At 44.0% G+C, this 24,640-nt stretch overlaps 1 protein-coding gene across 4 annotated transcripts; it reads left to right on the top strand.

Annotated features, from left to right (window-relative positions):
- Positions 1 to 9,725: 9,725 nt before the first annotated feature.
- On the top strand, positions 9,726 to 24,556 carry SFPQ (splicing factor proline and glutamine rich). 4 transcript variants are annotated; one of them, XM_065697965.1, is made up of 13 exons: positions 9,729 to 10,486; positions 10,728 to 10,916; positions 11,013 to 11,314; positions 11,415 to 11,510; positions 12,864 to 13,060; positions 13,354 to 13,438; positions 13,739 to 13,856; positions 14,078 to 14,126; positions 14,206 to 14,327; positions 16,912 to 19,466; positions 23,225 to 23,269; positions 23,540 to 23,611; positions 24,482 to 24,556. In XM_065697965.1, exons 1-10 carry the CDS (start codon positions 9,842 to 9,844, stop codon positions 17,047 to 17,049), a joined length of 1,941 nt encoding a protein of 646 aa, XP_065554037.1. In that variant the 5' UTR covers positions 9,729 to 9,841; the 3' UTR covers positions 17,050 to 19,466; positions 23,225 to 23,269; positions 23,540 to 23,611; positions 24,482 to 24,556. The 4 variants fall into 4 exon arrangements, with proteins under 4 accessions (XP_065554040.1, XP_065554037.1, XP_065554038.1 ...); XM_065697966.1 differs by having other exon boundaries at positions 24,101 to 24,556; XM_065697967.1 differs by lacking the exon at positions 16,912 to 19,466 and having other exon boundaries at positions 9,730 to 10,486.
- Positions 24,557 to 24,640: the final 84 nt, after the last annotated feature.

Raw genomic sequence — 24,640 nt, 5'->3', positions numbered from 1 at the left:
ACCGCCGTGGAGCGTAGGGGCGCTCCCTGCCTGGGCTGAATCTGTTGCATGGTGGTTTTGGAGACTCCATGGAGTGTCTGCAGCACATTCGGGTTGTTCCTTTATTGGAATCAGCCCGAGAGCACGGACCAGTCTGGTTTGTGTTTGTTGTGCCACTGCTGTAGCCCTCATGAATGAAGAGCCATGTGATTTTGTCGTTAATTTAACATCTGCTGGTACAACTGTAAGCCAGCCATGGTTTGAATGTTGGAATGGATGGTTTATATTTGGCCACATTCTTCCTCATCTGGTGTTGATCAAAAGTTCATACAAGGGTTGTTTCTGCAGACTCTGAGGATTTAATCCCATGAAGATTTGCATATCTCTTTAACATGAAATACCTGGCAGGTCACATTTAGGCCTTAAAAAATCAGCGTAACCTTTCAAGGTTAAAACCTAAATATTTAAAGCTTTATAACACTGCTTTTCATTTTCAGGCTTTCCAATAATTAAGACATTCAAAACGTTAGCAAGGCATAGGCCTATTAAGAAAATACGTGAAACTATGTGTAAGATACAGACTATTGCCTTTTTTATTGTGAACAGCGTCAAACATGACCAGCACCCACAAGACTTGATAAGAACAATGTGTTCCCTTCTCCCTTCTACTTAAATAATCTAACTGCTAATTAAAACTTTGTCTTAGAGAGAAATCTCTGCTTCCAGCTTTATCTGATTTGCACAATTAAAGGGTGGTATTGAGCAGCAGCTGCATTTCAATGGCAAATGAAGCCAGCATATAGAAACACTGTCCTTCATCTGGCCTCAATTGCTGGATGCATAATATTGGGATTCATTTAGGAAATCCTGTCAAGCCTCTCTGCAGAAGTGACTGCGTGCCAAGGACAGTGAAGTAATTAATGTAATAATTTAATAAGTTATGAATAATGCTTTTCACTTACACAATAATCCTTGTCCTCAAGCATAAAATAATTCCCGTTGATGAGTCATTTTGTGAAATTTCTTTAAAGAATTTGGGATTTTTTTTATGGCAAAAGATGTTATACGTAAACTTTGAGTTTGATGGGAAACTTTGTAATTATTCAGAGTCCTTTTATCCTTAGATAGCCACAGATGAAAAGGATTAGCATGTTAATGTTTTAAATGGGCACAAAATTTAATAACAATAAAAGATTTTAATATGACTTTATATTGGTTTTGAATAGCTAGAAATAATCTAGATTTAGGCTGCCACATGTCAAGGTTCCCTTGGACACATCCATAGTGCCCTGTGTAGATGGCAGGACCTGGGAATTTTGTGCAGAAAAGGCCACTGCACAGGCACAGATGCGCTAAAAGCCTGCATGTAACAGCACCTATGTGTTGTGCATGGGCAGTGCATTGAACACTGACAATGCACATGTTTCTGAATGAGATTTTCTGGGAAGTCGGAAAATCCAGAGGGAGAGAGGAAAAAGAGGCAATAGCCCTCTTAGAATATAAATATTTATAAATTACTTAAACTATTAGCAACAATGCTGAGAAACTCAAGTATCCAGAAGTCAGGAGGAAGACCTTAAACGATGAAGCTGGTTTATGAATTAAGATCTTCAGGACAAACTTGCTTTTTCTTGTTGACCTCTGGTTTCTGAGCCAGCAAGTGCACTGCCTGCACATTATGAGGCTGAAGTCTAGAAAGCGTGTGTGGGGAGTTGTTTGTTTGTTTTAATTAAACCTCTGTTTTCATGTAATCCCAACTCCACATGCTCAGGCATTCAGAAGAACCTCAATTACCATGAGAATTCCAGTAGCCTTGCAAGACTTGACAAAACTGTTAGGACTTTGTGAGGGTACATGTTCGATTTCCATCATATTTTATAAAATGAAAAACTTATGGAACTTGTTCAAGCGTGCTAACAGGAATGAACAGTTTTATTGCACTGCATGGTTCTCCTAAGTACATTAGGGAGTTGATGGAAATATTTGAACTTCCAACATGGAACTGAAAATGCTTTCAGACCACTAACCTAAATATTTTGTTAGAAATAGATCCTGTCATTAAAATAGATCATAGTACTACCATATGTTGTTGGACTGTATCCCTGATGGAAGGTTTGCTTAAGCTGATGCTATGGATAGATGAGGGGGTGACAGTGAGTGTGGACTATTTAAAACTGGATCAGCCCCAGTGCGTTTTGTGGACATCTCTCAGCCCACTCTCTGAATAGGGCATTTGAATTAGAGCAGGATGTTTTCCAGCTTGTTCAGACCTGACTTACTTTTGACTCTGCATGAACTGCGTATGTACTAATGTAGCTAAAAAAGACACTGTAGAATATGTAGATAATGTGGTGATAACTAGTGCAGAACAGACCTAGATAAATGCCTGGATAAGGCAGGGAAAAGATAAGATTGTTCCACAGTGTTGTTTTTGAATTGCTTGTTAATTTACCCCTGGAGCCCCCATATTCTAATCTGCTGCACAATTCTGCGTGAGACTATTCGTCTTTAAAACAGTGACATTTAAAAAAGAGCCCATGAAACTCCTTTCACATGCAGGCTGCAGCTCAATGAACTGGATGAATGATCTTTCCACATACCCAGGGGCACGCACAGCTGAATATAGTTCACCCAGAAAACCTGCCAGCCCTTCATAGTGAGATCTCAACACTCCTTCCTCTGCTCCAGCTCAGGTTCTCTGCAGAGAACTGCAGTTGCAGGTGCTGACAGCACTGCTGTGTCTTTCTTGTGTGTAATTTCTTTGCATCAATTAATACAATGAATAATCTCTTTTATTTTCTAGTATAGCTCAGTCAGTGCCCGAATAGGACAGGGAAGCTGGGAAACACAGCTGTGGCCTGTGTTGTACCCACATCTGGGGCCCAAGGAGGGAACAACGTATGGTGTATGTGTAAAAACATGGGACTGGGGAGTTAGCAAAGCATTCTTTCTCCACTTCCAAGACACTGCATTGGGAAACAAGCATGGATCAGACCAGGGTTGCTATACTGGCAAGTCATTCCTATGCAAACGTGCTTTTTGCTGTTAACCATGTGCTGGTGGAGTTTCCTGGGCAAAATCCAGAGCTTTTTCAGCCTTTTCTGCCCCACAGGTGGGCAGAACTGCCGAAACTTTCTAGTTTTACATGGCCCCATGCTGCAGACACACTATGGCTAAGACGTGGCTGTAAAGACATAAGCAAAACCAGTGAGTATTGCAGTGGAAAACCACTTGCTAGTGGAGTCTCCTCCACTCCAGAGAGCCTGAGCAGACGGGGGGGAACACAGGCTGTTGCAGGAGCAGCAGCGAGGTGGGCTTGTCTCTCCGCTCTGGAGCTGCTTTGGCTTTGTCCCCCTCAGCACACAGAGCTGGCTCACAGGCAGGATTTGCATTTCCTTGGCACTGTTGATGCAAGGCCTCTGCGAGGTCCCCTGGGGCTGCAAGCACAAAGGGGAGCAGGAGGCTTGGAAACAACGAAGCTCAAGGAAAGAGAAAAGCCAAGTTTTAGAAAGCGACGCATTCAGCGTGCTTAGTCATAGACACACAAACGCAGGAGGGCTGGCAGAGGCCTATTTTCGTCCTCAAACTCCCCCTCACGTCCCAGACTTGCTCGGCTGTGTTTGCTGTTGAGATTAACATCCCCTTCCCCCACCACCCACCCACAGGTTACTGAAGGAACAGCCTTGCAGAAGGGAAAAAAAAAAAAAAAGCAGTTGCCTTGTTCTGCCTGCAGGAGAAATGTCAGGAAGTGTCTGGTGGTGGGTGGGATGAAAGGAGGAAGCTGAACTCCAAAGAGAATATTCCATCTCTGGTCGTGCGAACAAATGCCCCTCTGTACTTTGCTTGATAAGAACATCCAGGAGCAGGTCTGCTGCATGCGGGAGCAGTCACTTCCACGTCTCTGAGGGGTTTATTTGTACACACTGCATTACCCTCAGCACTCTATGAACTAGAGGGTAAAAAGATGTAAACAGCTAGGAAGAAGTCCAAGCATCATTAATAATTAATAGTGTCTTTTTGCAACGGGAATGGTCCAGTATTGAGTATGAAGTTTTATTTCTATTTGGGTGGGTGGATACGAAATTTGGACCAGGATTTAAGTTCGGTGCAATCATGCTTTTATTCTAATCACAGTAATTACAAATTTATTCTGCTTCCGCTTTTAAAATCTAAATAACACAGCCTTTTGTTTCCAAACATGCCAGATGTCAGTTGTTGCACACCAAATATGGCAGTTCAGAAACTCAGAGCCCCAAAGTGAATCTGGATATAAGTACAACGGAAATTGTTTTCATCCATTGTCACTGTGCAACCCTGTGGAAATGGGAGAATAACCCCAGAACACAGCTAATGAGAAGTATGATGGTTACTAAAATCACGGAGTCAACAGGGAGGAAGGAACTTCACTGAATACATCATGAAATATTTAAACAGATAGTGACCATCATGTGCAGACACAGTTTCTACACTTCTGTACCTGATTCTGTATTTCAAACAGCTGATGCTACCTCAGTGACTCTCAGTCTTTTTTATTCTGAAGCCTCCAAAACTGTCAGTACTCATCCACAAGTTACTGTTTCTTGCAGTACTTTTGACACTTATTTTTTGTACTGGATGATCTGTTGTGGAAAAATTTATGGCAGAAGCACAAAACCCAGAGGGAAAAGAGAACTGTGTTTAACCATAGACCATCAGCTGCATACATCCTCCAGACATTGATGCATTTAGCCCATAGCAGAGTGCAGGTGGAGGCTGGCATTAGAGAACAAGCAGAAAGCTCATTTTTGGTGCAGTAAACAGTCATTAATTATTTTCTAGCTATATTCACACCTTTCTTGTGCTACTAGGAGAGATTTATTGGCAAGGCTCATAGCAGGGTCTTGTGTCATGGCACAAGAGAGGAAATAATGATTTTTCTCTTTTCTGTCTTTGTTTTTAGTTTTATCTGCTGTTCTCTCCTTACTGAAAATCTAAACTCCCACCCCACATAAATGTCCTTCCTGCGACACAGCCCTTGTGCACCTTTGATCAGCAGTGGAAGAGTTGGTGTTGGCAAGAAGCTGTCCCCTCTGAGCACCCACTGTAAGTCAGGGTGAGATTAGTAAAACCTCACTGAGACATTGTTTCTGACCAGTTGCAGGCTCTGCCATACACTGTGATGTTTAGAGGGTATTATTTGTAATACAGTGATGTTTCCAGGGTATTACTTGCTATAATAAGGTTCAAAAAACAATTAAAAAGGAAAAAAATTATTAAGACTTTTGCAAAATCTGGGCTATTCAGGGTCACAGATGTTGCCTCTTGATTCTTTATTGTAGGTTACATAGGGGTGCCCATTTACAAATGGTTGCTGCTTTTTAACACCATCCTGAATTTCGTGCTGTGACTACATCACTTTTGCCAAATGTTTCTTTGAATACATCTACTATTTTTATATAATGCAAAAAAAGGTTTTATAATTTTCTCATGGTTGTCTCCTGTATGTTTCCAATGATTCCCTTTGTGTGAGTTTATGCGTTGGAAATACCAGTGGATTCCAAAAAGTGCACAGAGAAGACATTGCCAGTTTTGAAGCTGTTAAGAAAGCCCATGCAGTCTGATGAAATCCAGCATTGTGAGGCTACTCGCTTTTCCTGCTCCACTCACATTCTTTGCATAGCCAAACATTAACTAGAAGTGCAGTTCAGAACTGCTGGTGTTCTTGCAGAGCTGATGTATCCGTTTCCTGTTGAGCTCTTGCCTTGTCAGTAAGAACAAAGAACAGGATTGATTCTCTTTAGCATTTACCTCCCATTCTCGGCGCATAGTTATTCTCAGTGACATTTTAAATTCTCTTAATAGAAGCAATGGAAGCTGTTAACTGCAGCAAGAGACATTTTAGTTGTCATAGAATCACATAATCAACTGGATTAGAAAAGACCTTTAAGATCATCAAGTCTAAGCATTACTCCAGGACTGCCAAGGCCACCATTGAACCATGTCACAAACAGCCTCATCTTCATGGTTTTTGAACACTTCCAGGGACAGTGATGCATATGTTGTTTCCCTTCACAGCTCAAGGAAACGTGTAGCTTGATGGCTTTGTCATACAACTATGCTGAGTGCTTCTGCAAGCCCGTAAGCACCCTTAACTCTAATTGCCTTCATAGGAAACGGAGGACTCTTGGAGCTTCTTGGAAGACAGACTTGCTATGCTCAAGTGTGCCTTCAGCAGGCATGCACACTGTGTGCAAGCATCATTGCCCACTGCAGAACACAGCTACTGCCCAGAGAGGAGAACACAGACAGCCAGAGGAGAGAAGGAGCAGTTGTTCCAGTGACTTTGATGCTAGTTTGGATTTTGACAGAGAACTCAAAACTCCTGCTACTTAAGGCATTTAGTAAGTTAATTTAGTTCAGAGACATCAGAAGTGGAAAACCCTGAACTCTAACCCTTCCAGGTTGAGAGAGCACGGCCTCCAGCACAACTGTGAATTTGTGCTCCAGACAGCAGACTTCCTGCAGATCCAATACTGCCTTTTTTGTAGACTCTTAAGCCTGATTCTGATCTCTTTTGTTCAATTAGGAATCAAGATTACATCCACTGAGATCAATGATGTTACTGTGCAAAGACAATCATCATCCCTTCTTTCAGCCTCTCAATTTGCTTGCCTTTCACTCTAATCTCTTTTCTGGCCCTGCATTACTTTCATTCATCTGGGTTAAAAAATGGCCTACTAAAAAAGCCGCATCCGTTATGGTATACAGAAAAAAACTCTTGGAGAACAGATTTAGTGTTCATGGAGGGAGCGAAAACAGCGCAGGAGGAAGAGAATAACTCTCATCACAGGGAGGTTGCTGAGAGCTCTGCTGTGCAGCTGAATCACCATCACAGAAGCTATTAGCCACTCCTTCCATCCTGCCTCCAGCGTTAGGTACCAGATGTGGCTGGAGGCATTTTACTTCCTCATTTGTTCTATAAAAGGTGACACTGTTATTCATAAAACTGTTGAGCTCTAGGATACTGGGGCCGTTCTGCAGAGATTGGTTTATCCAAATGCACCATCGACTTGACTGGTGGAGCTGCAGCAGGGTAAGCATGCTAGCCTGCACCTTCTAGATGCCTCCCTGCTCTCATTCCCTGTCCACTCCTTCCTTTGATTCCTGATTCTTAAAATTCCCAAGCATCTCTAGTTCTGTGACATAACCTGGATTTGTGCAAACAGCCCTTAAACTGTTTCCTTCTCGGTCAGAAATCCCTGGGGAATGCAAACACAGCATCTCCTCACAACTTAATCACTCCTCATCTAATTGCTTCTTTAGTGGTGGTACACGTTACTGTGATTCATGAGCTTTTACTGTTTGTACACAGGTCACTTACAGACCCTCATGGGGTAATTACTCTTAATTAGCAGGTTGGACACATGCTGCTCTTCCCTCTTGCAATCTGCAATTAATAATATAGAGATAATGCAGATATCTTCTTGCCAGTCTTTTATTTATGTTGAGAGGAGGAGGAAAAGGTTTAGGGGAAAATGATCGAAATCAACCACCTGCTGAGATCCATGCCTTTCTGCTTGGTGGCAGCTGAGACATTCCTGATTTCAGACACCTCAGTGGCAGCTTGATTCCCTCTTTGATATATTCCTCCATCTCTTCTTATTGTGGCTTAATTCACTTTTGTAGATCAGTTGCACAGTATGAAGAATCTTCAGAAGTAATAACATTGGTGTTACAAGTAGGTATTAATATTCTGGAGGAGGGAAAGATCTTGAGTTCTCCCTACTTTTCTCGTTCTCCCAGCAGCACCTATTAAACTAAACTCATAGATGTGCGCACTAAACATCCCCGCAAACAGATCGCTATGAAGCATGGAGAAATACCACAGAGCTGCTTCTAAATAGCATCGCAGTTGTCATACAGGGTTTCCAGTCTGGACATAAGGTTTATTTACAGTGGAACGCACTGGGGAGAACAGCTCGGGCTTTCTTCCGTGTTTGTTTTTGTATGGAAACAGCAAGCTGCCTAATGTGAGTATTTGCGAAACAGGTGACTGTTACCAGAGGTCATTTTTATATCAAGTCCTCATAGTGACATCAATGTTCCTTTGATTTCAAGCCCAGGATAAACTCTTATATAGCAGTTACAAAACCTGTAAGCACAACCTGGCCTCTACTAGATACGTGGAAATTCAAAGCCACTTTGTGGACCTCAGAGGAGTTGAGCAGATTTTCACGGGACTGAGAGCAGAATTATCCTCTTTATTTCTTCCAAAGGATGCTGCAAATGAACAACTCTTTAAAATACTTCACTTACACTTGGGGCACAACAAAGGCAAAACCAGCCCTTTTACATGCAGTATTTTTTCCTGCTTCCTGAACAGACGCAGCCAGGTGTGACAGCCAGGCGATGCCAGGTTTGTGTGCAGCAGGAGCCCGTCCCAAATTCCTTCTTCCAGCGCTTTAACCTCTGAGACACCTCGTGGTGGAAACATTTACTGCTCGCAGAGAGGGGCTGACATCTGGAGAGAATCCATTTTAAAGCATTGCGGGGCTCCCATTCTGCTGCGCTTGGAGGTGGGTGAAGTCATGGGGGCAGTGCTGATCGGGGGGAAAGATCGATCTATAGCACAGTTTTACTTGGGAAATGTAAACCCGCAGGGAAGCTCGCTTTGCTGTGAAGTCAGCCCTTTGGCTGCCCGGGGCGTCACAGGTAGTTAAGAGATTGAGTGGTGTTTTGCCAGGGCAGTACAGCAGTGACAGGGGGTTGTGTATATAAACCAAACCTGCGGCTTTCGCTTGGGTTTCACGTGGGTTTGCTTCTTCAGACCCAAAACTGAATGTGAAACATCAGTGGGAGCTCAGGAGCGGGATGGAGCAAAACCCTTCTGAAGTGAAAGCGTCGTGCTGTAGCGTTGGTGTCTCCATTGCTGTGCGCTGAAAACTCACAACCTTAAACAGATGGGGAGGACTTTGGGCTCGTTTTCAGTGTTAGAATAAGGAATACGGTGACCACAACCACCATGAATTCGCACAACCGCTTCATTTTCCTACTGAGTTTTGCGTTTTGGGGAACTGACACCCACTTTGTCAGCCAAGGACACAGCGTTGAGAGCATTGACAGGGAGCTTGCTTTCCGACCACCATGGAGTGAAAACGACCCGTGCCGCCACTGCCACTCCTGAACGAGTACATAGGGTGCTTTACATCCAATTCGCCATCAGCGCCGGGGCCAGGGCTGCCGGCTGTGCCAGAAGCACACGGATGGCCTGCCTGCCTGCCTGCCTGCCTGCCTGCCTGCCTGCCTGCCTGCCTGCCTGCCTGCCTGCCTGCCTGCCTGCCTGCCTGCCTGCCTGCCTGCCTGCCTGCCTGCCTGCCTGCCTGCCTGCCTGCCTGCCTGCCTGCCTGCCTGCCTGCCTGCCTGCCTGCCTGCCTGCCTGCCTGCCTGCCTGCCTGCCTGCCTGCCTGCCTGCCTGCCTGCCTGCCTGCCTGCCTGCCTGCCTGCCTGCCTGCCTGCCTGATTCCCCAGGCAGCCAATCGGAAGCCGGGTGTCTTTCGTGACTTCGCCTCCCGCCGATCAAACTGCCCAATCAGAAGGCAGGACAGTAACGGATAGCCCCGTCGGCGGTTAAACGAACCAATTGACAGAGGGCAGGGTTCCCACCAATGGGATCAAGGCGTTAGCGGAATAGGGGCACACGATTGGTGGCTCCAGCAGTCGGCCCGCGCCGCCGAGGCCGAGGGAGGGGCTTCCGGGGGCGGGGAAGCTATATGAGGGGCGGACAAAGGCGGCGGCGAGGCCCTGCAGTTCGCCGCCATTTTGCGCAGCGGGTCTGAGGAGCGGCAGCCGCATCCGGAGCGCTTCTCCTCTCTCCGCCACCACCATGTCGCGGGATCGGTTCCGTAGCCGTGGCGGCGGTGGAGGCGGCTTCCACCGGCGCGGCGGAGGCGGTGGCCGCGGAGGCCCCAATCACGATTTCCGCTCTCCGCCGCCCGGCATGGGCATGGGCCAGAACCGGGGCCCTATGGGGGGCGGCCCGCAGGGCCCGGGCGGCCCGCCGGGCGGAGGCCCGAAGCCCGAGCCTCCGAAGCCGCCCGCGTCGACCTCCGCTCCGCCTTCCTCGTCTTCTTCGTCAGCCGCCACCACAGCGGGGCCCGCCGGCAGCCAGGCCGGCCCCGGAGCGCCTCCGTCGTCCGCGCTGCCCTCGGGGCAGACGCCGCAGCAGCAGCCGCCGGTGTCGACGCCTTCCTCGACTCCTTCCGGCCCGGGTGGGCAGGCGCAGCCCAAGCCGAGCCCCAGCCCTACCCCGGCCGGCGGCCCTAAGAAAGGGCAAGGACAGTCGCCCGGCGGCGGGCCCAAGGGACCGGGTGGCCCCCAGCAGGGGCCCGGCGGGCCGCACAAGGGCGGTCCGGGGCACCGCGGCGGACCGGGCGGAGAGCAGCGCGGGCGCGGACAGCAGCACCAGGGGCAGCAGAGCCTTTCCTCGCAGCAGGGTCCGGCCGGCGGCGGCGAGAAGCTCTCGGACGAGGTGAGTCATGGCCCCTTCCCCCTCCCCGAGCCACAAGATGGCGGCGGCTGCGCGCCTCAGCCGCCATCTTAAGGGGAGGAGCGCCGGGGGCCCGGCGGAGGCGGCGGAGGGGAGCGCGGGCGGCCCGAGCGCCTGCCCTCAGTGCCGGCGGACGCCGAGGGGCCTCTGGCCGCGCGGGTGTGCGAGCGGGGTAACGGCGCGTCTTGGCGGTGGTGGCTCGAACTGGTCTGCTTCTTTGTAGGGATTTAAAGCAAACCTCTCTCTGCTGAGGCGACCCGGGGAGAAGACTTACACTCAGCGTTGCCGCTTGTTTGTTGGGAATTTGCCTGCCGATATAACGGACGAAGACTTTAAAAGACTGTTTGCCAAATATGGGGAGCCAGGAGAGGTTTTTATCAACAAGGGGAAAGGCTTTGGATTCATTAAATTGGTAGGCTTCCGCTCTGTTAATTTCACCCCTTTAATTCCTCCAGAATAGTAATTTACAGCTTGGTCTTCTAAAACCGGATCTTAAAACCTCCCTTAGGAATCCAGAGCTCTTGCAGAAATTGCGAAGGCAGAACTGGATGATACCCCCATGAGGGGTCGTCAGCTTCGTGTTCGGTTTGCCACCCATGCTGCTGCTCTCTCAGTGCGTAATCTTTCACCCTATGTGTCCAACGAGTTGCTGGAGGAAGCGTTTTCCCAGTTCGGTCCAGTGGAAAGAGCGGTTGTGATTGTAGATGATCGAGGTAGATCAACAGGAAAAGGCATTGTTGAGTTTGCGTCAAAGCCAGCGGCAAGGAAAGCCTTTGAACGGTGTACTGAAGGAGTGTTTTTGTTGACAACGTAAGTATTTTGCAGTCGAGGAGTTTGAGTTGTAAGCTGACTCAGGCTGTCAGCTATGGGTTGTTCTGATGGGAAAGTAAACCCAGTGTTTTGTGTTCAGCACTCCTAGGCCAGTTATTGTGGAACCGTTGGAACAGCTGGATGATGAAGATGGTCTTCCAGAAAAGCTTGCTCAGAAGAATCCAATGTATCAAAAGTAGGCATTTTTTTTTTTGGCATTAAGCATATGTAGATGATGTACGTAGTTGTAGATGGTGTTAAGTGTATGTAGATGATGTACTCGGCTTTAAAGGAGATGGGAGTAGTGTTTCAGAAACAGGCTTTGAATTTTGAGTACTATTTTTAGGTTTTGTTGGGTTTTTGGTGGTAGTTTGGCTTCAGGTAACGTACAGGCTTCCTTAGTATATTCACTAAGCATTCCCGAAGCAGTTTTCTATATTGCATCACAAAGAAACAGTAAAGGCTTAAATAGCTGCTAAATAGCAGATGGTATATATAGCAAAGCAGACTTCAGCTGTTTGCTCATCCTGTTGAGAACTGCCATCTCATGGCGTATTTCGTATTGATGGTTTCATAGAGAACTTAAAACACGGATGTTTGTGGTGTGAGATGAGGAATTAAGTGAAACTTTAACTCATTTCATGATTAATAAAAACCAGCTGCCTCCAGGTTTGCCTCAGGAGCCTGACCGCTGAGCATAAAGGAGTCGATAAGTCTTTCTAAATACCAGGTTTAAATTAGGATATGTATATTGAACCTGTTTGTTGTAAGAATACTGTATTTTCCTGGATCATAAAAGGGAGTGCAGGGGAGAGATCCAGTCTGTCTTGTCTGTATGAAAAAGTGTTCAGAATTGCTAGCTTTGATCAAAAACTAGGAACGGCTTAGAGGCAGTGTCTTTGAAAACAGCGTGCATGTTAGTATGGTGTTCCTAAAATGCTGAACTGTCTTACATTGCTAATGTATGGAAAACTTTTGAACTTCCCAAGTTTTGTTCCCTTACTTACTGAGTCTTTGACTTCTGTTTCTTCATATGACAAAATGAACTGTTGGCCCTTGGGCAGTTTGAAAGCTGTTTAAGTTAAAGTGAAGATTATTACTTGCCTTCGGCATGTAGTGCTTTGGGTAAGTTGGCACTGAAAAACTCCATCTCTGCATATGTTGCTGTTATGAGCAGCTCTGTGTACTTGGGCAAAAGGCTGTCTTGTTTGAGTATTTGTCCCTTGGCAGTTGCTAGCAGTGGAGTATCTAAAGAAGAAGATAAGATAAACATGCAGTAGGACTGTAAGTGGGAAGATCTGCTTGGGTGTGACAGTGCAGGAGTCTCCCATCATTGCTGTGGTAGTCACAGGATTTACATGAAATGCTGCTGTTTTAAGTGTGTAAAATGCTGCTGCACTGTTACCAGCATTCTCTCACACGTCTCTGAGGTCATATGTTCAGGGCTCCTTCTCTGTTTCCCGATAATCCTGCTATTCTGCTTGTGGTTTTTTAATTGACCTTCAGATTCCAGGTTTTCCCAGTCTGAATGAGCATCTTCCTTTTGTAGGGAAAGAGAGACTCCTCCCCGCTTTGCTCAGCCTGGCAGTTTTGAATTTGAATATTCCCAGAGGTGGAAATCTTTAGATGAAATGGAAAAACAACAGAGAGAGCAAGTAGCAAAAAACATGAAAGATGCCAAGGACAAACTTGAAAGTGAGATGGAAGATGCTTATCATGAGCATCAGGCAAACCTCTTGCGTCAAGGTAATTGGCTGTGAATTCTACATCATCTTTTTGCTTTCAGTGCTAGATTAAATGGCTGGCTGGCTGATGGTTTCATGAATAAATTCATGCCTCCTCTGCTAACTTGAGAATTTTAGGCTTAAAGAACAACTGATAGTTTCTCAATTTTCGTTTAAATGAAGTGTTGTTACAACCAGTGACACTTGGGACATGGCTGCCTGCCATCGTGCTGCTGAGGCTGATCTCTCCCAAATCTGAGTGTAAATCTGGCATGAGTTTGTGAAATAGCTGCTGACAGGGCTTCATTTCTGCAGACCTCATGAGGCGTCAGGAAGAGTTGAGACGTATGGAAGAACTCCATAATCAAGAAATGCAGAAACGCAAGGAAATTCAGCTGAGGTTGGTTTGGCTTTCATGGGAGTTTTTTTTTTTTTGTCAAAGTTACATTCGTTTCATTATTTGTTTCCCAATTACTTATATGGAGGTTTTTATTTTTCAAGAAACACCATCGCTGCTTCACTTTGTGCATGAGAAATTGAACTGCAGTGTAAGTTTCTCCTCAAGAGCTTGAGCATCATAGAGTATCTCTTTTTGTTTAAGTGCAATCACTTGGTGCCTTTCAAATTGCTGATCCAAGTGATGTTGATGAGGGAATGTGTTACACTCCTGGGTTTTAACAGTCTGCTTTGGGGTGATCAGGCAGGAGGAGGAGCGTCGCAGGCGAGAGGAGGAGATGATGATACGTCAGCGGGAGATGGAGGAACAAATGAGAAGACAGAGGGAAGAGAATTACAGTAGAATGGGTTACATGGATCCAGTAAGTGAAATCATGCTGGCTTTTTGGATACATTATTATGTTCAGGAATTTTTTGGATTTATTTTTGAGATTGATGCATTTTGCTTCCCTTAGGTTAGGTAACGTGTTGCCTTTGTGTAGGTGAAAGGGTGGTAGTTGGCTGTACATGTGCTTTTATCTCCTTCAAAGGTACAGACTTCAGTAGTTGGTTACCTATGCTAAAAGTTGTTTCTTCTATGCAGAGGGAGAGAGACATGAGGATGGGTGGTGCCACCACAATGAACATGGGAGGTAAAGAATTCTTCAATGATTACTTTTTGTGGCTAACTTAGAAAGTGTCAGAATATGATTGTGTATTTCTCTTCCTTAGATCCTTATGCTTCTGCAGCCCAGAAATTCCCACCTCTCGGAGGTGGTGGCGGCATAGGTTATGAAGCTAATCCAGGAGTTGGCCAAGCAGCCATGAGTGGTTCTATGATGGGAAGTGACATGGTAATGTATCCTGTGGTGGCTTTAGCTTAGCACAAGGGAGATGTTGTGGTTGGGAATCGAGTTCTCTACCAGTGTTTGGATGGTTGTGTAATTTCACTGTTAACTGCTGACTTTCTTGTCAGGTGTTTTAACACAGAAGACTAGAGTGGCAGTTTGGTAGATTAGTTCTTAACCATTATGGTAGTTTACACAATCGAAGTTGTTTGGAAGTGAATTCAGATGTGCTGTTCAGCATATTTGCAATTAACTGTGACTTCATTGGGCTTGGGAAATTCTGCGTCACTGTTGGGCTTGGAAGGATTTTTTTATAAATTCTAGCGAATGACAGATTTCATGATGGAAACACATAATGTAGCTTTTCAGTAATTCCACATTCTGTATTAATGGGCAAGAGAGATTTTTGTTCTTTCCAGTGTGTAACACTGCATTTATTTTGGCCCTTCCAAGCCTAGTTAGGATTGATGCATGTTGGTATGGATATGCTGTTATTTCCAAAATCTGCGCTCATGTCTATTTAAGCAGCAGATTATCTTAAGTAATCAATGGTAAACAGCATATCACTTACTCTGTATGCTGATGTTTGCTATAGAAGAGCAGAAATGCTGGGGTTTAGCTTTGGGCCTGTTCCAGTGATCCTTGACTGTAGCCATTTTGTGATTCCTGTCTCACAAAGGAATGATAGCCCATTCTCTTCCCGTGTTGGGCATGACTGTGTAGGTAGTTTGATAAAGCTACAGCATATCTCGCCTTCCGAGGTATGTTTCCAAAGTGTACTATTTTTGACACACTATATGTGTGACTGGGCTTTGAGCCTGCTTGGTGTTATCACACTGAAGCAATATGGATGTAGGTTAAAGACATGCTTAATGGGTAGGGTGGAAAACTGTTGGCTTAGGTGGCAATATGACTGTGCTTTCACCCTCCTGAAAGGGTATACGCTCTGTAGCACAAGCTGAACTGAATGATTTTTGGGTGGGTTTAGGCCTCTGGCTTAATGTGGTGAGCTACCATAACAGCTTGTCAGGAATCTTCTGTTTTTTGGGGGAACAATATCTTCGGAATGATAACTTTCCAGAGCATCAGTGATTCAATGCTGTTGGCCTTAACGTATCTAATCTACTGATACTGAAGCAGATCCTGAGTTTCCTGTGAACAGTTAGGCAGTCTGTGGTGAATGCTGTGTACAATCATGGTACAGGTGCATGCTGAACTTGTGTAACACTTGAAAACGTGCTATGGTCAAAAGCTGTGACAGTAAGATGGTTTAACTGCCTTGAGTTTCTTAGGATGGGGATCTCTGCCACACAGTGCTGTCACAGTTACTGGGCCAGTACCTTTTAAACAGAAATGGAGAGAAGCTGAAGCTGCCATGAATTAGGCAGAAAGAACCTAGGTAATCTTTCTGAAGTTCCTTTCTTGGAAGGATTCAGACTGACTTTCAGAAGTCAAGAGCTCGAGGTGTGAATTTTCAGTTGCAGATACTTTTTGTAACAACCAACCTACCACTGTTCTATACTCGGTAGTGGGAAAACTTGCCTGAAATGAAGTTTAAAGCTATCTTTGAGTTTATAATTTGTCAGTTCTATAGGTTGAATGCTGATCACACCTACTCAGACAGTAACTAAATGCAGTACATGCAACTAGAGGTACTAGTGAAAAATACCTGAAGTCTCTGCTTTATTGCAGGGCAATGTAGCTTTTACATCTTGGTGTGAAACCTTTCAGTGCTGTGAAGTTGTGAATTTTCCAAGAGCTTGTGGTGAAGGCGGGGTGGGAAGGGAGATACTGACTGGATGCACACAACCCTTTGTGCAGAGTTCTAACTGGAAACACTGGATAAATAGCTCTTTGAACACGTTTGTGTATTCTCCAGCAGCAGTTCCGAAGTGTCCTTTGCTCGAGCATTGTGGTGGTTAGGTACAGCTAAATCACTGGTCACGAGCTTTTTTCACACTTTTTGTTTTTCTTCTTGCAATCCAGTAGTGCTCACAATCACTTCTGGTTACTGCCTAAGGCCTCTGCAGTTTAGTCAGCAGACCGTAGTCTTAACCCCATCTTGAAAAGCACATGGTCTCTATTGCAGCACATGCCATTAACTGGTGAGTAGGCATTCTGTTTACAATGACATTTTATGAATGTCAGCTCATACTTCAGTGAACTGAAGATACGTTCTCTGGCTAGGCTTATTTGGAAATGACAGTGATGGAATCTAAGCTTTTACTGCACTAAAGGTGAGAAGTTTGCAAGCTATTTGCATTAACTTGATTGAAAATTGCTAGAGCTCATTTGGAAAAGTTGTTAATTCACATCTGCACTAATGCTTACGTTTCTAGCACTGCAGGGAGGATCTGTTCTTTGTAACAGATGTATGAGAATGCATCAAGTGGGAACATACCTCAAGGCATGTATTACAATAAACTAATTTTTAAATTACCCTTTTTTCCTTTCTATGTTCCCGGTACCTGTGGATCGGCTCAATGGTGATTGTATCGACGAACCTTGACTACGGAACCTTCTAAAAATATATACTTAACACACATGGACATCAACTACATATAATGAACTGTTAATTCTGTTCCAATAGCGTCCTGAGCGCTTTGGGCAGGGAGGTGCGGGGCCTGTGGGTGGCCAGGGTCCTAGAGGAATGGGGCCTGGAACACCAACAGGATATGGTAGAGGGAGAGAAGAATATGAAGGCCCAAACAAAAAGCCCCGATTTTAGATGTGACCTGTAGTTTCATTCCAGTTTGTTTTTTGTCTGTCTTGTTTAGACACCAACTTTTTAATTCTTGCATTTTAGTAAGAAAGCTACGTTTTTATGGATGTTAGAAAACTTACTGACCTAATATTTGTAAGTGGTCTGTTTGGGCGAGTACAATTTAATTATGTAATGCAGTGTTTCAAAACAAACTTAGCTGTTTTTTTTGATGTATAACGTCCCTAACTTGATGGCAGTGTACCTTGTGCCACTGAATTCCCAAAGTGTACCAACTTTTTTTTACTGTGCTTCAAATAAATAGAAAACTAAATGTAGTAGCTCTTCTTGCCATTCGTGGTTAAACATAACGAGGCTAAAAACCACACCTTCCGCAGTAAACTGAGAGTCTTGAGTAGAGGTAAAACTAGACCAGGGTGTGAAACTGCAGGGAAGAGTGAGATCTCTTCCCAAAATGCCTCTCTCTTAAGATTGGGTCAAATAGTAGCCTCACTTTGCAGTAGGTGCAGATCTTTTTTTGAGCATTAATTGTGCTGCAATAAGGAAGCAAATGGAAATCTTGCAAGTGCTGCAAGATGCTCTAAATCAAGCTACACTGCAAGCAGTGCAGTATGTAACGATGTTCCTATTTTAGCTCTGAATAATGGGTGGTGGGATGGTAGCACTTACCACCTTGGCAGTTACTGCTTGGAATCTTTTAAAGACTTTAAGCAGAAGACTAGCAATGGTTATTTTAAACTAAATTGATAGAATGACTTGTATTGGCTGACTTCCTAACTAAAGGATTGTTAATGTGATATTTATATGCTCTTAAGCTGTCTTGAGATTACAGGATCTGGCCTTGCTTCGTATTGTATACTTACCTGAAACTGCTTGGCAAAAAGACCAGAAGTGTTACTGTAGTGATGAAGGTTAACTTGCTTATGTCCTCATGGTAACTGAGTAGACTACTTTGCCTAGTTCAGAATACAATCATTTGTTTTATGGGGACTGCAGGAACTATTCTTAAATCGTGTAGCTGGTGGGCAAATCCTAAAAACCTGTATGTAAAATACAGAAATCAGCTTGCTTGCATGATGGTTATTGCTCTTATTATTGATGTTTGGAGATAATGCATCAAAAGTAGTATCTGAATCTGGAGTTTAAGAGTTAATACTTCACAGTACGAATAAACTCCCTTTAAGGTTTTTTTGTAGAAGATCTGATGAATTCATTAGCTTGCTGTTCATTTTATTAAGCCCCAGAAGAATTTCAGAGCATTCTGGACTCATTGATGAAGGTAGTTTCTTTGGTTATTATTACATTGTACCAGCTAAGCTGGGAACCTGATTTCCCAGTGTAAAAGACCTTGGTGTTAAGCAGGTTGATGTATCCTGCATTGGCACAAAGTAGGTAAACTTAGTTTGGCTGTACCTTCACATGATTCCCCAACTACTTAGCATTCTGTGAGTAGCTTTAATTCCTTCCCAAGATCTTTCCCATTCCTTGTGCTGAGCATTGGCTAATTCTAAATTCTATCCTAAATTTTCTCTGTGGTTAAAACTTGGTTTCAGATTGCAGTATTTTAGAGTGCAGGTGATCCCTCTTGAAGTACTTGCTGCAAGTGCTATTACTCCTTAACTGAAAAAATAGCCTGTTGGGAAATGTTGATACCAGGTAACACCGACTTGAAATATCAAGTGCACTAAAGAGTGACTCAGCTTGTTTGGTGAATGCTGCTTATTTTCCCAGAAAAGTTTGGGGGTTGATAACAACGAATTGCTCTTCAGGAACTTCCCAATTGGCAGTTCCTAAATGGCATAGCAAGTATTTGGGAGTACTTGTACTGGATACTTAGTTTAAAAATCAGCAGTACTGATGCAATTTGCTTTATTGAAGTAGTATTAACCAATGCCTGTGTGTTGTGGAGGGTGTTCATGGGACACCCACAGAAGGTGAAGGTGTCTGAGATGGGGAAATCTGAACATAAACATTAAATTAATTTTTTCAGTTTATTTTTCAGATTACATGTCATTCTTTATTAAAGAGATGCCGGTGCATATCCTAAAGTTTGTTCTTTCGTAGTTCTGTAACTTGGAAGAGTGAAGGAGGCTGATGTCCTTGTACCTTACAGAGGTTGTCTTTTGGTACCCCTGTTTTGTACGTAAGCTCCTGTTGCTAGGTATTAAAAATAGCTGAGTTGCAAAACCATGATGAGTAACTACTGAAAGATTTGGCAGTTTTCAAAACATCTGAAAGTTGGGTTAAATCTAGCTTTGTTGTAGCTGCAGAAGCAGAACTTCTAAAACAAGTTCTGCTTTGAGTTGCATGTATTAAAGAGGCATACAATTAACTAGCCAACTTCTTTTTCAAGCCTTTTTTTTTAAGGTGGTGTCTTAAAAGCTGGCAAACATGTCAACTTTAAAATCTGCTAAATGTGGGAGGTGAGAAAGTTATGTTCCTTTGATCTGTTCCTCTGAGGTTTTGGACTTTTTTCATAAAACCAGATTTATATAATTGAATCTTTAAAACCGTTTAGAAAAGTGCTTTGTTGGCCAGATCTGTTTTTAGACAGTCTGGATCACGTCACACATTTTTGTACTGGACTTAGAGGACATTGGCTGTTGCAATTTAGCTTGCTTAATCAAATTTGTGAGCCCATTTTGACACTTAGATCTCTAAAAACTGCAGCATGTAGAAAGTGGTATCGTTATACAGAGATCTTCACACTTTGATCAGAAATGAATGCCGAATAATCTTTATCTTCTGGTGTAGACACATGACACTAATCTTTTATACAGCTGATGAGAAACTGCAACTGCTTTTCAGATTTTGTGGTATTTTTGTGGTAGAAAAATTCTTGGCTTCTCCTTGGCAACCATTTACTGTGGCAGCAAGTTTTTGCTGGAGTTTTGAGACTGCAATTTACACTTATAACTAGTGGCCTGCTACATAACTGCACTTAGCCAGCATTTCTGCAGTTCATAACTGTGAGGAACGTAGTACCACAAATGGCAATGGACATTAGGACCCGGATGTAGTATTCCTGCTTGCTCCAAGATTCTCATTGCCGACTGCGTACAGGTAGGTAACAAGCAATATAATCTAACTTGGTGACTTTCTATGTAATCTTATACTGTGGGTATTCTGACATCACACTTCTGACTGTGGAATTACAGTGCAGCACTCTTCATACCTGTATGTTAAGCTTGCATCAAAGCTCTGCGTGGTTTTCGGTTTTAAGCTTTGTCTTGTTCAGAGTCAATAAGCAACTTACTGTGATTCTTAGATAAGTATTTTCAGACCCGATTCCTTTGTACATACAACTCGGTTTGTGTGGATTTTTCTTAGTTCTGATGTAATGAAGATACTCCTGGATGAGCTCTGTGGGGAAGAGGGAATGTGATCTTAAACTCGCTTAACCTAGTCAACAGGATTGACTGCTCTCTGTGCCTAGAAAAGGACTGTTTAAACCTTCTGCAGTGACAATGTAGCCCATCTACAGTGCATCTCTTTGTAGAGTCTTGGCTCATAGGAAATGCTTTAGTAATCACTGCTTTAGCCTTGTGTGCACTATTTGATAGCCACTTTAAACTGCTAAGAGTCAGCTTTCAAACTGATTTTTGGCATGTTTTTGAGGACATACAAATAAGTACTTGAACGATGATCGCTGTGAGTAGCTTATAGAGCTTATTGGACATCTCAGTTGTCTTTTTGACAAGCATTCCTCTGCCTTTAACTGACAGTGATGGGATTCTGTATTTCTGCCTTGTAGAGTCATCTTGATAGTGTAATGCTGAATTTCATTTTCATCATTCTTGGGGATGTAATTCTAAACTCTTAATTACTAGAAACACCGACTTTAGTGCTCCAGAATTAACATGCTTACGTTTCCAGACATCCAGACATGCTGATCTCCAGCTCTTTTGCATTAGCTCTTGAACCTGAATTTTGAGGTCCCTTGTTTCAGCAGATGATCTAGCTCTCTTGTCTGATGTTCAGTTTCAGAGGTGTTGTAACGTGTTTTCCTGCTTGTTCTGCAAAGTTCTGCCTTGCATACTTGTTTCTGGTATTATTGTCACATTTGGACCTTTCTGTGTTACCTTCCAGGCAAGACTTGCTGCTTGAAGAGGGAATCTGATGGCCAGTCTTGCCCTCTGCTGTGCCTATCCTTTCATGTTCCACTGAAAGCTTGAAGTAGCAGCTGTACTTTAAGATAATAACAGCAGGTCTTCGGTTACACCATGGCAAGTGTAGCCCAACTCCAGCTAGTCAAGCAGTGACATCACTTGTCACAAAGTCAGTTTGGCTTTTTGTGATGGCTTACTCTTACCTGTGACTAGAATTGAGAAGCGAAACTGATGGCAGTATGTGTGCTGTCATGTAGCAAAACTGAATTATTGATCCTTAAGCCAGTGCTCAGATCTGCCTAGGGTTTTTTTCCAGTGTGCTCCGAATACTTGACTGGACCTGCAGGAATGTCGTGGAGGGGTTATTGGCACATCTGCCCTGTCCTGCGTACTTGAACTGGCAGGTTTTTGACACTCTTGGAGCAAGCAGTTTGGGACTGAACCATGGGTCTCATACCAGCTCTGACTGCAGTAATGAAACTTGGTGTGGTAGTTAACTTAAAAGCAATAGTCATGTCTGCTCTAAGTCAGTCTGTAACAAGTGGGTACCAGAAATGACATTAAAGTGCTTGCATTGTGTTTCATCTTGGTTTTATCTGTGTGTGAAATACACTTTTTCTCAAAAGCTTATCTAAAGCTCAGAAGTGTGGTGTCAGAATACATCTGCGTACTGCTAGGCCCTCAGATCCAGATACTGGTGCTGTCAGGAGAGAGCACTGCGTGTATGGGGGCTTCACTGTAACATTAAGCATACAAAGTGTTGATTTGCTTGCAGTTTTCCCCCATAGCTAAACACTGAGGCCTGTGAGTAGCTTTAGGACTTGAGCAGTAATGGGGTTGCATGTCTCTGTTAATCATTGCCAGCTGCAGTGACATGATCAGGAAGGCCAGTGTTTCGTTCCATTATGTTCAATGAGGCTAAGCATGTTGGAAAGGGTGCATAAAAAGTACGCTGTTGTGGGTAATTCCTTGGCTTCTTCCACTACTAGCAAGTTTGGAATCAACTAATTAGCTTCAGATTTCTTTTCCTCACCATACCAGCTAGTGGGGCTGTTAAATAGCTGCTTACTGGAAAAGGAAAAAAAGGGAGGATTGGCCTTCTCCCACCTCTGTCATTGCTGCTAGATAATGATTGACACGTTAGGACTTGGCTGTGCAGTCCCGCAGTGGTCTGTGAATACCCCATCTCTATAAATGTTGCTTCTGAACACCAGTACTGAAGAGCTAACTGGGGAGGGTTGGGAGGAGCGTGGCTAGAAGTGAATCTGGAGTGTTAAAAGGATGCACAAAGATATAGTATCCCTTATGCATGGTGTTTGTTGCTATAGCATAGAAAACAAAACGTGCATATTATACCTCTGCTCCTGAGGGCCATGATAAAACCCAGGTGGTGGGTTTGAGACTAAACTTCTCCCTGCCTGGTCGGATCACATTGTGACCATGGTGTGATTTGCCTCCTAACTAGAGGTGTGTACTGCATCCCTTGGCTGCTCAGCATTCCAGTTTGCCCTCATCTTAGCTACAGTAAAAGGCTGGGTCTTCAGACGGGAAGAATCTGTTGCCGAGGACCAAAGTAGTAGACTCAGTGCTAACCTCTAGTGTCTTCTTCTAGCTTTTGAAGCACTTCTAGGACTATTGAACCTAAGGGCTGTTAGGAGTCCAGGGACATTGCCCTCCTTCATGAAGGGGAAGAAAGAGGGTGTTACTGCAGGAGACAAACTAGGGTAAAAGAGTTGAAGTAGCTTGACAAAATTGTTAATACCTTCACATAAGGGATAGTATACCTCTGGCTGCCATCAAACTTCTTGTACTCAGACTGGTGATTTACGGATTGTGCTCAGACAAGGTGCAGTTCTTGAGTCAACTACCTGCATATTCCTTCATCTCTTCACAAGTGTTTAGGTTAGCCTATTTCTGCCCCTTATTCTTCCACTCAATATTTTGGCATAATTTATAAATCCCCCCTCATAACTAACGAGTCCGTGTATTTTAAAAACTTATTTTTAAGTTAGTATTGAAATGGTCAGAATTTTCTGTGTATTACTGTAATAACTTTGGTTGTTATCCTTTAGGTGAAGATGAAAGCTGAGTGAAACCGGTGTGCTCATCCGTGAGAAGTAAGCATAACTTCTGGTCTTGTTCTGAGCGGGTGAAGTAATGAAGGCTTCTGGGCATTGACCTTCACCTTTGAATTGGTGAATATTGATTGAGAAATGGGTATGAGTGAATACCTTAAGCTTGGTACCTGTTGTCAAGCTGTAGGGTCAACCAACTGCACTCTGTCTGGGCTTGGTACCTTGGCAGCAGTGGTTAAAATACCTGTCTAGGTGTGGATTTGTAGAAGAGGTTTCATAAGCACTGTGGGGATAACGTGAATGTTTTTCCAGTTCAGGAGCCGAGCATGAGCACATCCAGCATGATGCCCAGTGGTACGTGGAGGGACCAAGAGATCAAGAGAAGTAAGTAGTTAGTGTCCTTCTACTACTGTGGGAGCTCAGTGGCCCAGCACCCTGGGAGGTATTACATAGTTCCTGCCTGGAACTTGCCCTTGATTAATCTTCATTTTGTATAAAACTTCTGAATCTTTCTTTTGTAGACCAAGGATATAACCGTTGTTCAGGGCTTTTCAGCCATGCAGCATCAAATAAACTGTCCTGAATGCTGTTGGTGGTCAAACACCTACTTCTGTATTCTGGCTTCAGTGAACTGGGTGGGTGATTGTCAGCAAGGAAAAAGGAGCAATAGAGCAGCTTCCTCATGTGTTAATCCAACTAGAAGCTGGTAAAAAGCAACTTGAATATTTCAGTGAAGATTGAACTTTCTAAATAACCTGGGTTGTAAACTTGGCACATACAAGAGCATAGGCAGGTGGTGATTTAGGGGGAAATAAACTAACTTGGAGCTGGAATTAATGACCTTTCCCTCTGATTTACTGCTAAAACTACAAGGGGGAACTTCAGATACTTAAAATCTTGTCTGAGAAGCAACATGCAAGGTACCTTAACTCACGAGTGACAGGTAAGTAGCAGATATGCCGCAGTTGAACCTGTGAGATGCAAAGCCAGTGAGATTGATTCATGTGTGACTGGTCACTGCTCCGCTTGTTCTTAGGGTAGGAAACATAAAGCTCTTTCAGATCTTTGAAGTTTATGAAGCAGATGAAAATGTGAATGCTGTTGTTCAATCTCACATCTTACACCAGGATTTGTGGTCCTTGGGAACACTTGATGGGTGCACAGCCCATTGCCATGTGCTGATTCTCTTTCCTGTGTCATGATCTCTGCTGGCATTGTTAATGCTCTTGCTGATTGTGTGCTTTGCACTTGCAGATGAAGTCTGAATGCAGGGAAGAGGAGCCAGGAACATGCAACTTCCAACAATAAAATATTTAATATTTTTATAAACAGCTTCTGTTTTATTGCAGAGTGTATTCAGTGAGTGAGCAAATCTGGCCAGTGCACTGTGGGGTGAGTGGGGAATGCTGCCAC

Source organism: Lathamus discolor, chromosome 18 (assembly GCF_037157495.1).
Source record: "Lathamus discolor isolate bLatDis1 chromosome 18, bLatDis1.hap1, whole genome shotgun sequence".
NCBI lineage: Eukaryota > Metazoa > Chordata > Aves > Psittaciformes > Psittacidae > Lathamus > Lathamus discolor.
The sequence above is the reverse complement of the archived record's forward strand: the minus strand, read 5'-3'. Positions and strand labels throughout refer to the sequence as shown.